The sequence below is a fragment of the Lontra canadensis genome, unplaced genomic scaffold, assembly GCF_010015895.1.
Source record: "Lontra canadensis isolate GAN:19392208 unplaced genomic scaffold, GSC_riverotter_1.0 scaffold38, whole genome shotgun sequence".
Taxonomy (NCBI): domain Eukaryota; kingdom Metazoa; phylum Chordata; class Mammalia; order Carnivora; family Mustelidae; genus Lontra; species Lontra canadensis.
The window spans coordinates 16,417,268-16,431,776 of NW_022631032.1; the positions used below are offsets into that span (position 1 = coordinate 16,417,268).

General features: G+C 44.1%; 1 protein-coding gene across 6 annotated transcripts in view; it reads right to left on the reverse strand.

Annotated features, from left to right (window-relative positions):
• NEK11 (NIMA related kinase 11) overlaps positions 1-14,509 on the reverse strand; it is a 241,161-nt gene that overhangs the window by 82,518 nt on the left and 144,134 nt on the right. For all 6 annotated transcript variants that reach the window (XM_032869712.1, XM_032869713.1, XM_032869714.1 and 3 more), the window contains one exon: positions 12,260-12,420. In XM_032869712.1, coding sequence (XP_032725603.1) covers positions 12,260-12,420 — 161 coding nt within the window. The remainder of the gene's footprint in view (positions 1-12,259; positions 12,421-14,509) is intronic.

Here is a 14,509-nt window from a genome sequence, read left to right on the forward strand (position 1 = left end):
ACAGCCTAGTGGTTAAGAGCAAGGGCTCTGGAATAAGCCCACCTGAGTTTAAATCTGGCCATGCCATTTGCCTGTCATGTGTTTTGAAAATTACTTAAACTATTCACATCTTCATTTCCCCATCTGTAAAATGGGTTGTTAGGAGGAATAAATGTTAGCATCCATAAGTACATAGCTCCATGCCTGGCACATTTTAACTGTAACACGTGTTTGTTAAACAGAAGGCTCAAAAATGTTTGTTTGGTACACAGCCAATATGCTCAGTATCTTGGACTGAACCCAGCTTAACTTTCTGCTCAAATTATTGGAATGGATAATGCAGTTGAAGAAATCTCTTTCTGAAGCAGCTGTTTCTGAAGTTGTTGCTGACAGTTACTTATTCCCCTGAGGGAAAAAAAGAAATGAGAACCTACTCATAGAGAAGCCTAGTCACATGAGGCTTGTTGTCCAAAGTCTAAGGATGCTTGACCTTTATCTGGATGAAGAAGAGATTGTAGAGGAAGGAGCCAAAGAGAGGCAAGGGGGAGATGTAAAGACACTGTCCTTCACTCCATGGCTCTCCCTACCCCACCCACCCCAGTAAAATGTAACCAGTTCATAATATTGTGCCCTTCTTGGAATTAATTGTGAATAAATGAATGAATGAACGAACAAATGGAAGAATGGCAACTAGCTGCCAGAAGACCTTATTTTGGGATGAGGGCTCAGTTTGGGAACCAATAGCCCTTAGCAATTGTACATCTACCTTTAGACATTCTCAAGAACCTCCCAAAGGGTTGTTCTTCTGCTTTATGCCCCTACACCTTGAGGTGGTAAAAACCCAACCATCTGTCTTCATCTAGCACCCTCAGCACTCTCCTGGCAGATGGGTAATGCTGACTCCCAAAGCCACACCACAGAAGGCTGGACAGTTAGCAACCCAGATATAAACAGTTGCACAGCTATGAAGTGTTTAAGTTTCCTGGGGCTGAAGGCCACTCAGGATGAGTGGGAATGGGTACTTACGTGGTGTGCTGCCAGGCCCAACACCATTTCTGTCTGTGGAACAAACCCAAACAAAGATCTATAAATGTATACATGGAATGGACATAACCACCCAGTAGAGCTCCAGCCAGAGGGGAGCTCAGCTAAGCTTCATCTCACTCAGACCCTTGGGCCCCTCAAGGGTCCCTATGTCAGTGGGTGTGAGGGTGTGAAGGGGCTGATTTCTTTTACCTCTTGGTCACCGGTCTTGACAGAGTCGTCCCACAGGATGACACCAAACCATACAGAACCCTTCTCCCCACTCAAGCTTAGTCATTCTGGACTCACCTTTTTTTCCCTAAGACACCTTACCTGAGTGTACCCCGGACCTCCCTGAAGCATGACTCCTGAAGTCATGCACGGGCTACAAGGAGCCAAAGACACAGCCTCAATACAGGCTGACTTACATGTGTCACAATATATGTATGGATATCACAATTCTGGTGTAGTTTTTTTGGTAGTTTTTCTTGTCTTGATGACATTGTTGATGATGTATTATTCTTATTGAGGTAAAATTTGCATGCAGTGAAATGCCCAGATCTTCTACATACAATACCCATAACGCCACCAAGTCCCTGAAATTTCCCTCAGGCCTCCTCTCAGCCAATCGCCACCTTTCACTGCCACTGTTGTTCCAATTTCTACTGCCATAGATTCATTTTAAGACTTGATTTCAGTTGCCCTTCACTGGATTGGCCTTGTGCTTAAAATAAAACCCACTCTCCTTACAAGACCTTGTTGATGTAGCTACTGCTGGCCTGACCTCTCCAACAGCATCTCAAACTTCCCAAGCCCTCTCATGACCTGGGCCTTCCTACCCACACTACGCCCCTCTGAAACACTCCTCTCCCAACTCTGTTTTCTTACAGCAGGGAGTGCTTTTTCCATCCCTCAGGTCACAGCTGAGAACCTCTCTGCTAGGAACTTCCTGAACCCCTCTCAGGAGGTGTTTCGACCCCTCCCCCAAATGCCCATTTCTTCCATCACCTCAACTTCTTCCTTTCCTCTTTGCTCTAGCTGTGTGTGTCCTGGCTTATTGGCTACCTGTACCACTAGCTTATCCATGTAGGCATTCATTCATCTATTTACTCCCCAATATTTGCTCAATGTTTGCTCTGTGCTGAACACTATTCAAGGTGCTGGGGATACAGCAGTAATACAAACAGAATCTTTGCCCAACTGGCTTACATTCTAGAAGGGGGAGAGAAACTATAAATGAGTAAGCAAATAAACAGTGGTAGGTCAGATGGTGTTAAGATCTACGGAGGACGATACAGCAGGGAAAGGACACAAGGACTTCTCACACCAGCAAGTGCTAAATTCTCTAAGTAGTCTGAGTCCTCCCCAAGATGACAGCATATAAGCACAAACTTGAAGGTAGAGAGGGAGCAAAATAATTTGTGTATCTGGAGGGGAGTGCGTTCCAGGCTTCCAATGGCAGAAACGTGCCTGACATGTTCCAGAAACAGCAAGAAGGCTAATGTGACTAGAGTGGGGTGGCAAGGGTGATTCTCGCAGTGATGGAAGGGAGGAGATCTTCCATGGTGATGAGGGGATGCTGCAAGGCCATTTTGAACAGACTTGTGCCTTTTCGTTTGAGGGAAGTATGGGAGGGAGGGTTACCAGGAGGCCAGTTGGAAGCTACTGCAGTCATACACTGGGGAGGCGATGGTGGCTCCAGCAGTAGGAGTAGAGGTGCTAAATAATGATCATCTTCTAAACATCGAGTCAATAGGTTTTGCTCATGCATTGGAAGTGGAATGTGAGTGAAAGGACATGCAAGAGTCAAGTTTGACTCAGGAGGAGCTGACTGGGCCTGGGGCTGGGGTGTATTCCTTCAGTTTTGGACATGCTTAGTTCAGGATGTCTATTAGAACTCCACATGACATCTATCCCCACTCCTGGACAGACAGGGGATGTGAATCTGGAGACAGAAGTGCAGAATGGTAGACACACATTTGGGAGCTGACAGTCTATGGATACTCTATAAATACAGGAGACTAGGTGAGATGTCCATGAAGGTGGCATTGTGTCTGCTTTTCACTACCTTCCACCCAGTGCCTAGAACCCTCATCTGTGTGATGTATGAATGTATGACCCAAGCAAAACCCACTCATGTTCTTTCCCACAATCCACCCATGTTCTTTTATTAAGCTACTGTCCACTCTTTAAACTCTATCCGCTGCATCCTGCAAAATGTCACTAAGTTACAGAAACCAAATACCAAGGTGACCTTATCCATTTTCCACACACTCAGATGGACCTTTTACATCTCACTTCGATCTCATTAGAAGGCAAACCCTTGTTTATTTGCATTCATAATTCGTAGGATGGCAGAGGGTGCCATTCGGTGCAAAGCCACAGGACAGAGTGGATGGCACCTTCTCAGAAACTGCCCTGAAATCAGGAAGCTGACATCTTCACTCCTAGCTCACCACAAATGGTCGCCTCTGTCAAAGCAAAAAAGGTCTCAGAGCTTGTGTCATGCCGGGAACAGGAGCCACATCTGCCAAATTCAAGCTGGAGGCAAGCCCCCAGGCTCCCGTAACTCCAAATGCCTCTGTCACTGAATTCTGAGTCACTGAAATGTGATTGTCAATGTGTCCACATTTCACTGCTAATGCCTTGTTTACTCTGCATTATTAAAACCTCACTGCAACTGTCTCCTATTAGTGCCCAGGTTCGCAGCACATCGGTATCTGTAGGGTTGCTTCTGGGGTTCAAAGACATTCATAGGTATCTATCTGATCCAGAACTCTTTGGACATTTTGGATCACAGTTTGGAAATGTAAAGGATGGAGAGGAGGGAAAAGAAAGCAGGGCTGCTGGGAGTGGCATCACGATGCCCACCCAGCAACTTGTGCAATGAAGTTTTCAGGAGCTGGGGAGGCTGGTACCTTTGCTGTGATCCATTTCTCGAGTTGCAGCAGTGTGCCAGGAGCCTGCCCCCAAGCCATCCCTCCCTCCCAAAAGCTCACTTGCTCCTGATGAACTATTTATCTCTTCTCAAGCCACATGCCCGGTAGTCTAGGGAGGAAAGTCCTGCCATTTAAGGAACGTTGATCGGTTCATGTTCCCAAAAGGTAGCCCTTGTGATACACATTTCTTTATGGCACGTTATTATTTTTGACTCCAGTTCTAGCTTTACTCCTACATGAATCCCACAGAGTATGTGGGAAACTTGGTCCTGTGTTTTCAACACGATTTTAAATCCTCCGGTCATGTTCTCACACATTTTGAAGCTGCCCCTTAGGTCCCAGGCATCTTCTTTTCCTCTCCTTTACGAAACTTCTACATTCACTTCTGCACTCAACCCACACGTCTCCTCGTGGACAAGGAGAATTTGCTGGTTTGAATTCCAGCTCTGTCAATGGACTGGGTAACCTAGGTCAAGTCAGTTATTCTTTCTTTCTGTGTCACACTTTCCTCTTCGTAAAGTGGGACAGAAGATGTTAGCTCTGGAAAGTGCCTATGAGTATAAAATGGGACAAGGCATGTAAAGGACTTAGCATGGCACCTGTTGGGCTGTGAAGCTGGCCCTGTCCTAGTAAGAATGATTGTTGCTTCCTCTGGTATGATGTCGTCCTATATGGGTCATGTAGAAAGGACAGTACCTCCAACAATGTCCCAGATGTGTCACATTCCTTTCTTCCTAGACCAGACACCTTGAGATGGTATTCACTCTGTCTTTCCAGATGAATAAAATATTCAGAAAATAAGATTAAATTTCTCTGTATAAATGAATCACAGAAGAGTGGGATGGGCCCTTTGTTTGCAAGGGCCATGTGGGAGGATCCTCCTATTCTTGGTAGACTCATTCATGCCCTGTATGGTCCAGGTAGCTCAGCTCAGCTGATAGCTGTGGACACATGAATTGGGTGCTGGTGAAAGGGGAAGGGGGCTTGTTGGAGAAGTCCAAAGGTGCCATTCCAACTAGGCTTACCCGCTTTGCAAAACCAGCATACACCACTCCACCACGCTCACCCCCAACCCCAGGAGTAGCACAGGAGGGCCCAGTGTGGGCTGTCTCTTTCCTTCCCCAGTTGCTGTGAACCTCTGCTCAGCCACCAACATGGGAGTGGTGGAGGCTAGGGGAGGATACTACCCTCCACACTGAAAGGAGCACACAGATTCTGTGCATTCCCACTCAGTTTTGCTTTGTCTTTTTCTACCCTATCATCTTCCTTCTTTTCCTCCATTCTTTGGGATTGGGGCAAAAAGTGTAGTTGCAATCTTCAATACAACAGTGGGTCCAATTGAAAAGATTTAGAAGCTAAAACCTCCTACAAAGCCCATAGTGTTATGTCCCACAGCAAGGTTTGCTGGTCCCTGCCTGGCCCGCAGTGAGCTATGCTTTAGCCTGGACAAGAAATAGTAGAGAAGGAAGGCAGAATAACCATGCTGGAAATGAGGGCTGGAATAGGGCCGGCAGTGGAAACTGTCCCATCAAAGTGACTCCTTTCAGCAACACACACTGGGTCTACAGAAGGCCTGTTACCGGGGTGCCTGGGTGGCTCAGTGGGTTAAAGCCTCTGCCATCAGCTCAGGTCGATCCCAGGGTCCTGGGATTGAGCCCCATGTTGGGCTCTTTGCTCAGCAGGGAGTCTGCTTCCTTCTCTCTCTCTGCCTGCTTTTCTGCCTACTTGTGATCTCTGTCAAATAAATAAATAAAGTCTTTAAAAAAAAAAAAAAGAAGAAGAAGAAGGCCTGTTACCTGGAAGGTGTGACACATGAAACCGCTGGGTTCCTCTAACGCCTCAGCAAGATGGGCTGCTTTACAGCCTGGGACATGGGCGGCGGGGGGTGGGGGTGGGGGTGTGGGTGGTGCTGATGGAGAGATATTAAACAGCGGGGCTGACTGCTTCTTAGAACCAATGACCTCTGAGGCCAATTCCAGACAAAAACTGTTTCCTCCCATGCATGACATCAGATCAGTTAGGTCAGATCATGCAAAATCCCAGTTAAATCAGCCCTACAGTTTGGACTCAAGAGTTTTGGCATCTTCTATTAAATCAAACAAACAAAAAGATGGGAAGAGGAGAGAATTCTATATCCTGTAACAGATGTGAGAGACAGGCTCTTTTTTGTTTTAATTTCCATAACTCGGCACTGTTCCTAGAACGAGTGTAAATTTTGCTTCGTGCACAGCTCAGTAATTCTGTTCAGGAGAACAGGGCCAGACAATGCGGTGGCCCTCAGCTATCCCCTCACACCTACTGTGTTTACCCAGTCCTCACAGAGGAGGGATTATAATTGCCATAATTAAATAGTTGTCCCGGAAGACTGTATAAAGGAGTGTCTAAGACACATGGCAGATCTGCAGCTCTCCTACTTGTTAGCTCTGTGCTACTTGGTGGTTGCATTCCCCTCATGGAGCCTCAGTTTCTCCTTGTGCAAGCTGAGGCTATCACAACAGACTCATCTTTCAAGGGACTTGAGTTTTAAAGTCAGTGCTTAATACAGTAACCAATTATAGACTAATTATGCTGTTTCTTTTTAAGCATCAAATGGAAAAGCTGACTAGCACTGAGGAACTGCATTGTATGAAGAACACATGGTTGTAACTACTCTAAGTCTAGGGCAAGAATTCAAAGCACCAAGAGGTTCTCAACCTGAGAGATGCATGGACCCTGAGAGGCAGTGGGGGACTCTGGAATTATAGCCCTCAGCCCTTTCTCCATCTGGGGCTCCCATTTTTTGGTTCAAATGTCAGGCAGAACTGGCTGGAAATCACTAACCCAAGCTTTCTTCCTTTCTCTTGCCCACCCGCCTCGTTCCACACTCTCACCTTCTCCCTTGTTGGAATTCCAGCCAGTTCAATTCCAGATTGATGCAGTTCAACTAGAATACATGCATTAAAGGGCCAGCTTGCAAGAATGAAATAAAATATGCATCTGTGCCCATAGCTGAGGTGCACCCCTTCCATTTCTCTTCCAGAGCCAGCCTGCTGCCAGCCTTGCTGTGAAGCCAGCTAGCCACCCACAGCTGCTGCTCCAGGATCGGCTCCTCCCGGCAGCTCGCAGCCAGTTCAAGCATTAGGAAACCAGAGCCAGGCCATTCCCACCCAGTCTGGCCTCCTCTGGTGGGCAGGGCAGTCTTTGTCTGGGGCTCTCTTATGGGCACCATGAAGACCTTTCCAGACCCTGCATATTGAAGGTGTCATGTAGTCCTGCCTTCCCTTCCATTCTTACCCACAAAGGTGCAGACTAGCATCGTGGTTTGAGGCTTTCCCCAATTCTGTCTTGTCACCTGCTTCCCAGAGGACCTGGGCTGACATGATATATAAAGTACAGGGCATAGAATAAAGGTTCAGGAGATGTTAGATATTACTGTTATAACAATGAGGATTTGATTAAACTAATGACTCCACTACCAGAAGACGCTCAGAGGCACATATTCTCATGATGACCTGATCTGAGAGTCCTCAGTAGACTCTTGGGCCTCGCCTAGCCTACATCAATTTCTCTGCCCCGTGGCACCATTCCAAGGAGATCATTGTGCTTTTCCTAATGCTCTGCTGTGCAGAGGGAATTTGAAAGCCACTACAGGATTTGGTGAAAGCTTCAGAATTAGCTGGAAAAATGGGCCTCCACAGCCCTTTGTCTTGGCAAGAACAAACATCATGGTCCTAAGAGTCTTCTTAAAAATAAGTATTGCTGAAAGCCACATTCATTAAACAGAGCCTTTCCTGAGGGAGTTCTGTGTGAAGTCGTTATGGTCTACCTAGCATGTGTATTCCTGATGCACACAGGACATTGATTAGTCTTGCAGAGGGAAATGGTGGTCAAGGTAACGAGGGAAAACAGAAGGGTCTCTGAATACACCCCATCAATCTGCGGCCTTAAAGCACATCCATTAGAGCAAAAACACTTTTCAGTGACAGGTCCCACAAATACTGTTGAAACCCCTCTTACAATGACAGCTATAAACTCCATTCTCCTGAGATCTAAGAGGCTTGTTCCAATTCAGTGACCACAGCCTTCACAGAGTAGCTATCAACAATATGATAATGGCTTGTGATAAAGGTTCTGTTGATGTTCAGCTTAACGCAGCAGAGAGGGAAGGAATGATCAGCAGCAATTAGGTGCTTAATAAAAACCACTTTGGAGATGCTGCTGCTAAAAATATTGTCACAGGTGGCGCAAGGGACTCAGCAATCAATCCCAATGAAGCCCATGGCTGTTTTTCTTTTTTTTTGAAAGCACCTCTTCCATCAAATACAAACTATGTGACTTTTGCTCTACCTGAAGGAATAAGAATCAACTTGATCTGACTACTCACATAAAAGCCATGGGTACAAGGATCACTAAAGACCTTGGACACACTTGGGTCAAGGGTGAGACTAGGGGGAGGGAAGAGCAAATCCGAGTGATGGCTGCAGTTTTCACCGAATTCACAAAGCCAACAGTGATCGGGTCTCGGCATAGTGTTCTGTAACTACAATTTGAATGTTGCTAGTTAAATAACCTAGAAAGGGAAGAGCAGACACCCATCACAACCGCACACTCACCCCCTTTGGGGTGGAGAAAATAATATCAGATTACAGGAAAAACAAATGGGACTGCAGTTACCTATCTTTCCACAGATTATTCAATGAGATTTCCACTCCTGTTTCTATTATACTAAGATTACTCTAGCCTGATACACATTTTGTACCAGAAAGAACACTGGCTGGTGAGCATGATAGACCCAGGCCTGTTCGTGGTTCTGAGCGCCTTCCCTAGTTGTGTGGTCATCACAGGCAACCTACTTCTCTCAGTGACTCAGTTTCCTCATCTGGAAAATAGAAATAAGAATAACTACCCAGGGGCGCCTGGGTGGCTCAGCAGGTTAAAGCCTCTGCCTTCGGCTCAGGTCATGATCCCAGGATCCTGGGATCGAGCCCCACATCAGGCTCTCTGCTCGGCGGGGAGCCTGCTTCCTCCTCTCTCTCTGCCTGCCTCTCTGCCTACTTGTGATCTCTGTCTGTCAAATAAATAAATAAAATCTTAAAAAAAAAAAGAAGAAGAATAACTACCCAACAGGGTTTTGTGAGACAAAATACCCATGTGAGTATGAGAGGCCTCAGCATCCTGTCCCAATAGATTTAAAATCAATTCACAAAGCCTAGCCTGTATCCATTTCTCTGCCCGTGGCACCATTCCAAAAAGATCACTCTTTTCCTAATACTTCACTGAGCAGAGAAAATTTCAGTTATCATATCACATGTGACAGATGCAAGGCCCAGAGAGCAAAACTGCTGTCCTGTATTTATCATTGGCCCTAAGAAATAAAAAGGAGGGAATTTTTTTTTAATACCACAGTTGTGAAATCTCACACTAACATTAAAGAGTTTGGGAAGTATCATAAAAAATCCACAAGATGGGGTGCCTGGGTGGTTCAGTCAGTGGGACACCCGACTCTTGGTTTTGGCTCAGGTCATAATCTCAGGGTCATGGGATCAAGCCCTGTGTTGGGCTCCATGCTCAGCAAGGAGTCTTCTTGAGAGTCTCTCCCTCTCTCTCTGCCCCACCCCCAGCTCATGCACTTGCTCTCTATAAAATAAATAAATAAATAAATCTTTTTAAAAAACCCACAGGATTATGCTAAATGAAATAGATCAATCAGAGAAAGACAATTATCATATGCTCTCTCTGATATGAGGTATTTGAGAGGTATGATGGGGGTTGTGGGGGGAAGAGAGGGGAAAAAAATGAAACAAGATGGCATCAGGAGGGAGACAAACCATAACAGACTCTTAATCTCAGGAAACAAACTGAGGGTTGCTAGGGGTGGGGGGGTAGGGATAGAGTGGCTGGGTTATGGACACTGGGGAGGGTATGTGCTATGGTGAGCACTCTGAGTTGTGTAAGACTGATGATTCACACACCTGTATCCCTGAAGCAAATAATACATTATATGTTAACAAAAAAAACCCTACAAGATGGCTGGGTAACATCATCATCATCATCATAATTAATATCTCATTAATTAATTATTAAATTCTAGATACTATTTTAAGTACCTTACATTGATTACTGCATTTTAATCCCAGGACTACTCTGTGAGGCAGGAGTTATCATTGTCCTATTTTACAGATTAGAAAACTGAGGCACAGTGAAATTTAGTAACTTGCACAAGGTCACACAACCTGCAAGTAACAAAGGCTAGTCTTGTATTCAGGCATTTTGATTTCCAGCCCTGTGTTCCTATAAGTATGCCAAAGACGGGACTTCCAGAGTGGCTAGCAAAGTTTTTTTCCTGACCTGAGTGGTGTTTGCTGTATATTTTATTCATGTGTATTTTCTGAATCAGTTTTAATCTATTAAAAATAAAAAGTAATAACACTAGTAGCTAAAATTTTGTCACTTGGTGCTTTGAGTAAAAATGGATGTGTTTTGTAACCATAGGCACAGAAAGATGGTTCTGCAATATTGTAATATTTGTCTCCTGGGGCACCTGGCTGGCTCAGTCAGAAGAGCATGGTGTGACTCTTGATCCTGGGGTCGTTAGCTCGAGCCCCATGTTGGGTGTAGAAATTATTTAAATAAATAAAAAAGATTTGTCTCACATGTTTAGGACCGTGGCACAGAACGAAATGGGAATTGTATTTTAAACGTGTGGTAGGAGGTGCTGTTGTTCACCAGAGTCCATTGGAAAATGGGGAAATGATAGAAGGAAAGCATTTTTATTTTGGCATGCTGAATCACTCTCTGCCTTGACTGTATTTCTCTCAACATCCATCTACTTCTCTCTTCACGTATTTGTCTCCTAAATTCTCTTTCTCCTCTTTCTCTCATCCTTTTCTCTTCTTAGCCTCATATCCATATCCTTCTAGTTCCCCTTTCCTTGTCTCTTTCTCTTTTCTTATATAGAACCTGGGAATATTTCTTATTGGTTTTATTTATTGAATATTATAATATTTATTGACTATCACATTCCTTAAAAATTATTGTATACAAACTTCAATTAATCCTCCTGAATTAAGTTTCCATTGATACAGGTACCCCTTGATTGACTTCTATTTTCCTAGCTTAATGATTCCCAGTAACAAAACTTCTGTGCCTTAAGAAATTTTAGGACTGGGGGTGCCTGGGTGGCTCAGTAGGTTAAAGCCTCTGCCTTCGGCTTGGGTCATGATCCCAGGGTTCTGCGATCGAGCCCCACATCAGGCTCTCTGCCCAGCAGGGAGCCTGCTTCCTCCTCTCTCTCTGCCTGCCTCTCTGCCTACTCTCCTTTTGTCAAATAAATAAAAAATCTTAAAAAAAAAATTTAGGGGGGCGCCTGGGTGGCTCAGTGGATTAAGCCGCTGTCTTCGGCTCAGGTCATGATCTCAGGGTCCTGGGATCGAGTCCCGTATCGGGCTCTCTGCTCAGCGGAGAGCCTGCTTCCCTCTCTCTCTCTCTCTCTCTGCCTGCCTCTCTGTCTACTTGTGATCTCTCTCTGTCAAATCGATAAATAAAAAAATCTTAAAAAAAAAAAAAATTTAGGACTAGAAAGGTTACCATGTTATGGCCTAAGAGGAAAATGAAGTTTATGAGCATAATTTGCCCAAAGTAATCTGCTTACGTCTTACATACCTCTTGCTTTTTTTCTTTCCTATAGACAACTGGCAGAGAAATCACATGCTGGGACTGTTTCTTAGCCTATAACCCAGATAGGGCTTAATCTTGCTATTGTTAAAGAGATCTATGCCAAGGACATACAGAGACTCCAGCACTGTGTGTAAGGATGGGCCCACAAAGGCTGGGTGTGGCCAGAAAGATCATGCCCTAAGCCCAGGATCTCTGGGCCTCATTCTCAGAACTAATTTGTGCACTAGGACATGACTCAAAAATCTGATTACCAGGCAGAAAAGTATATTTTTAAAAATCTCCATCTCTCTGCTAAAGAGACACTTGCATTCTTTATTTAACAGCTGTATACAGGGTGCTCATCAGTGCAGTGTGTATCATCTTCCCATTTGAATAAGTACTGGGTGCTCCAGCCCATCCCTCATCAACATGGTCCACACCAGAATCTCAGAACTCCATGCGGTCCTAGCTGTCCCTGGACCCATCACATTGGGCCTTTAAAACAAACCCTAGTACCCCCCCCAAAATGCAAACAAACAAATAAAGAAAAACAAAAAAACCCAAAACGCCCTAGCCCCCTACCCCCACTTCAAGTTCTAAGATTTCCTTGACTCTCTTTGAGAAGTCACAACCTGGTCAGGACCTCAGACAGCTCCACATCTCTGTTGGGGAGCGGCCTATACCTGTTGGAATGTTCTGTAAGCAGGTTGGGGTCCCTCATCCTTGACCTCTTCCTCTGGTGCTGAGAACACTGTTTCTTCTTCTTCCTCCTCACTTTCTTCAGAACAGGAATCAAAGGCATCAGCATAATACTCTTCAGCCACAAGCGGGTCTTCAGGGATCTCTGAAATAAAGAATAAACAACAATCAGACCCTACAAGTCATTAAATTATAATGAGTCTAGGATCTTCCATATTTTCCCAGAGATATATGTTATGTTTGCACTGACAAAGCTTTCATGGAGTATAGAGCTGAATATTAGCTTCCTGAAAGTATCTGGTTGACTTTAATACTCAGCAAAATTAAACCAGTAGAGGAAAGGAGGGATGATTCATTTATATTTTGAGGTGGAAGAATAAAACCATGACATGAGAAGAAATTATCTCCTTTAAAGTCTTTACATTCAGAGGCATGAATCCTTATGACAGATGAGGGGATTTAGGAGCAAACACTGGATGGGAAGCTTCGGCTGCAGGACACTATTACACACCCACATTAAACTTCTACAGAGGCTGTTGGAACTTGGTCAGCACTCTTCCCTGTTGTTTCTTTTTTAAAGAAAATATTAGTTATGAGACCAGGCAAGATGGATAGGATATACAGCAATGGCATTTAGGCAAGCTGAGGGAAACATTATGGGTTTTTTCCCAACAGGCTATGAAGGCTTTTGAGGTGGAGTCAGCTGGGACCCTGCTTACTCATCTCTATACATAACATTTATTTTTTTTAAGATTTTTATTTTATTTATTTGTGTGAGAGAGAGCGCACATGCACAAGCAGGGGGAGCTGCAGGCACAAGGATAAGCAGTCTCCCCACTGAGCAAGGAGCCCAATATAGGACTCAATCCCAGGACTCTGGGATCATAACCTGAGCTGAAGGCAGATGCTTAACTGACTGAGCCAACCAGGCATCTCTATTTTTTTTTTTTTAAAGGAAAGACCATCCATTTAAGTTGATGCCAAGAAGTGGCTACCTAAGTTATTTTATGCAATGTTATTACTAACTAAAAATGTAATTTTTACTTATAATGGTTTTCAACCAAGAAAGGCCAAGAATGGGTCACAAAAAAAAAAAAAAAAAAAAAAACCCATAGCGATATCAACTCCAATTTACTAAGGAAGGCCTAGAAACAGGGAAATACTGTTGGGGAGAGGAGTGAATTACAGTGACAGCCCATACATTAAAACCATGGGCATTTTCGGCTTTGCACCAGACTCTGGTTTATAAACAAAAATAACTCTTCTAATTTATAATAGCACTGTATTTCATCCCACTGTTGCTACTCTGTGTTTACTGGGGGAAAATATGGAATTAGGAGTCAGAGAATCAGGTTTGAATCTAAGCTCTACCACCTCTTATGTAAGAAGTGAGGCAAGGGACTTGAGATTCCTGAGCCAATTTCTCCAGTAAAACTGGCATAAGGGAAACGTAGCAGGGTAGCTATGAAGATTCAGTAATAAGATTCTTATGAAAGCATTGTCTATAGGGAAACTTTATAAAATGTTCACTCAATTTCCACATCTGAAAAAAGGGACTTTTTGTTAATTGATTCCAGAATCCTCTGGAAGAAAGATACTTAGTGGACTACTTTAAAATCTTTGTTATCTATGGTTTCCCATAAGACACAAGAGGCAGTGTCGTGGCATCAAAATTAGTCAGCTCAAAAGACAAAAATAATATATACTCAAAACTGCCTTCACCAGCTTCTTAGGAAGGCGCATATTGGGCATTTTGGTAAGCCCAACACAGCCTGTTTCCCCTCAGATCACATGTTTTCAGTTGAACAGCAGATGAAGTAGATTATTTGTATATAGGGGCCATGTTTTGTAAAAATCTTTATTCAAGATTGATTAATGGGATGGAATGGTGGACAGAACAATGTGACTCCCCGTGTCTCTTCGCCCCGCTCCCCAGCATCTCTCTTTTTCACAGATTGGTCCATTCTTTCCCCCTCTTCCCACTCCCTCCTATTTCCTCTTCCTCTCCCAAAGGCTCTCTGTCTGTCTGCCAGTTACTCATTCATTTACTAATTCCTTATATTCTCCCTTTCCCCTCTATTCCTCTGCCCCTCCTCCTTTAGGCCAGAATATTTGCTTTCAAATCTGACTGTGATACAAGAGGAAATATCATTTACATCGTTGCCCAGCACACAGAAATGTGCTTATATTTGTGTACAAATATAAATATATTTATAGTTAAAATGAAAGTTTCA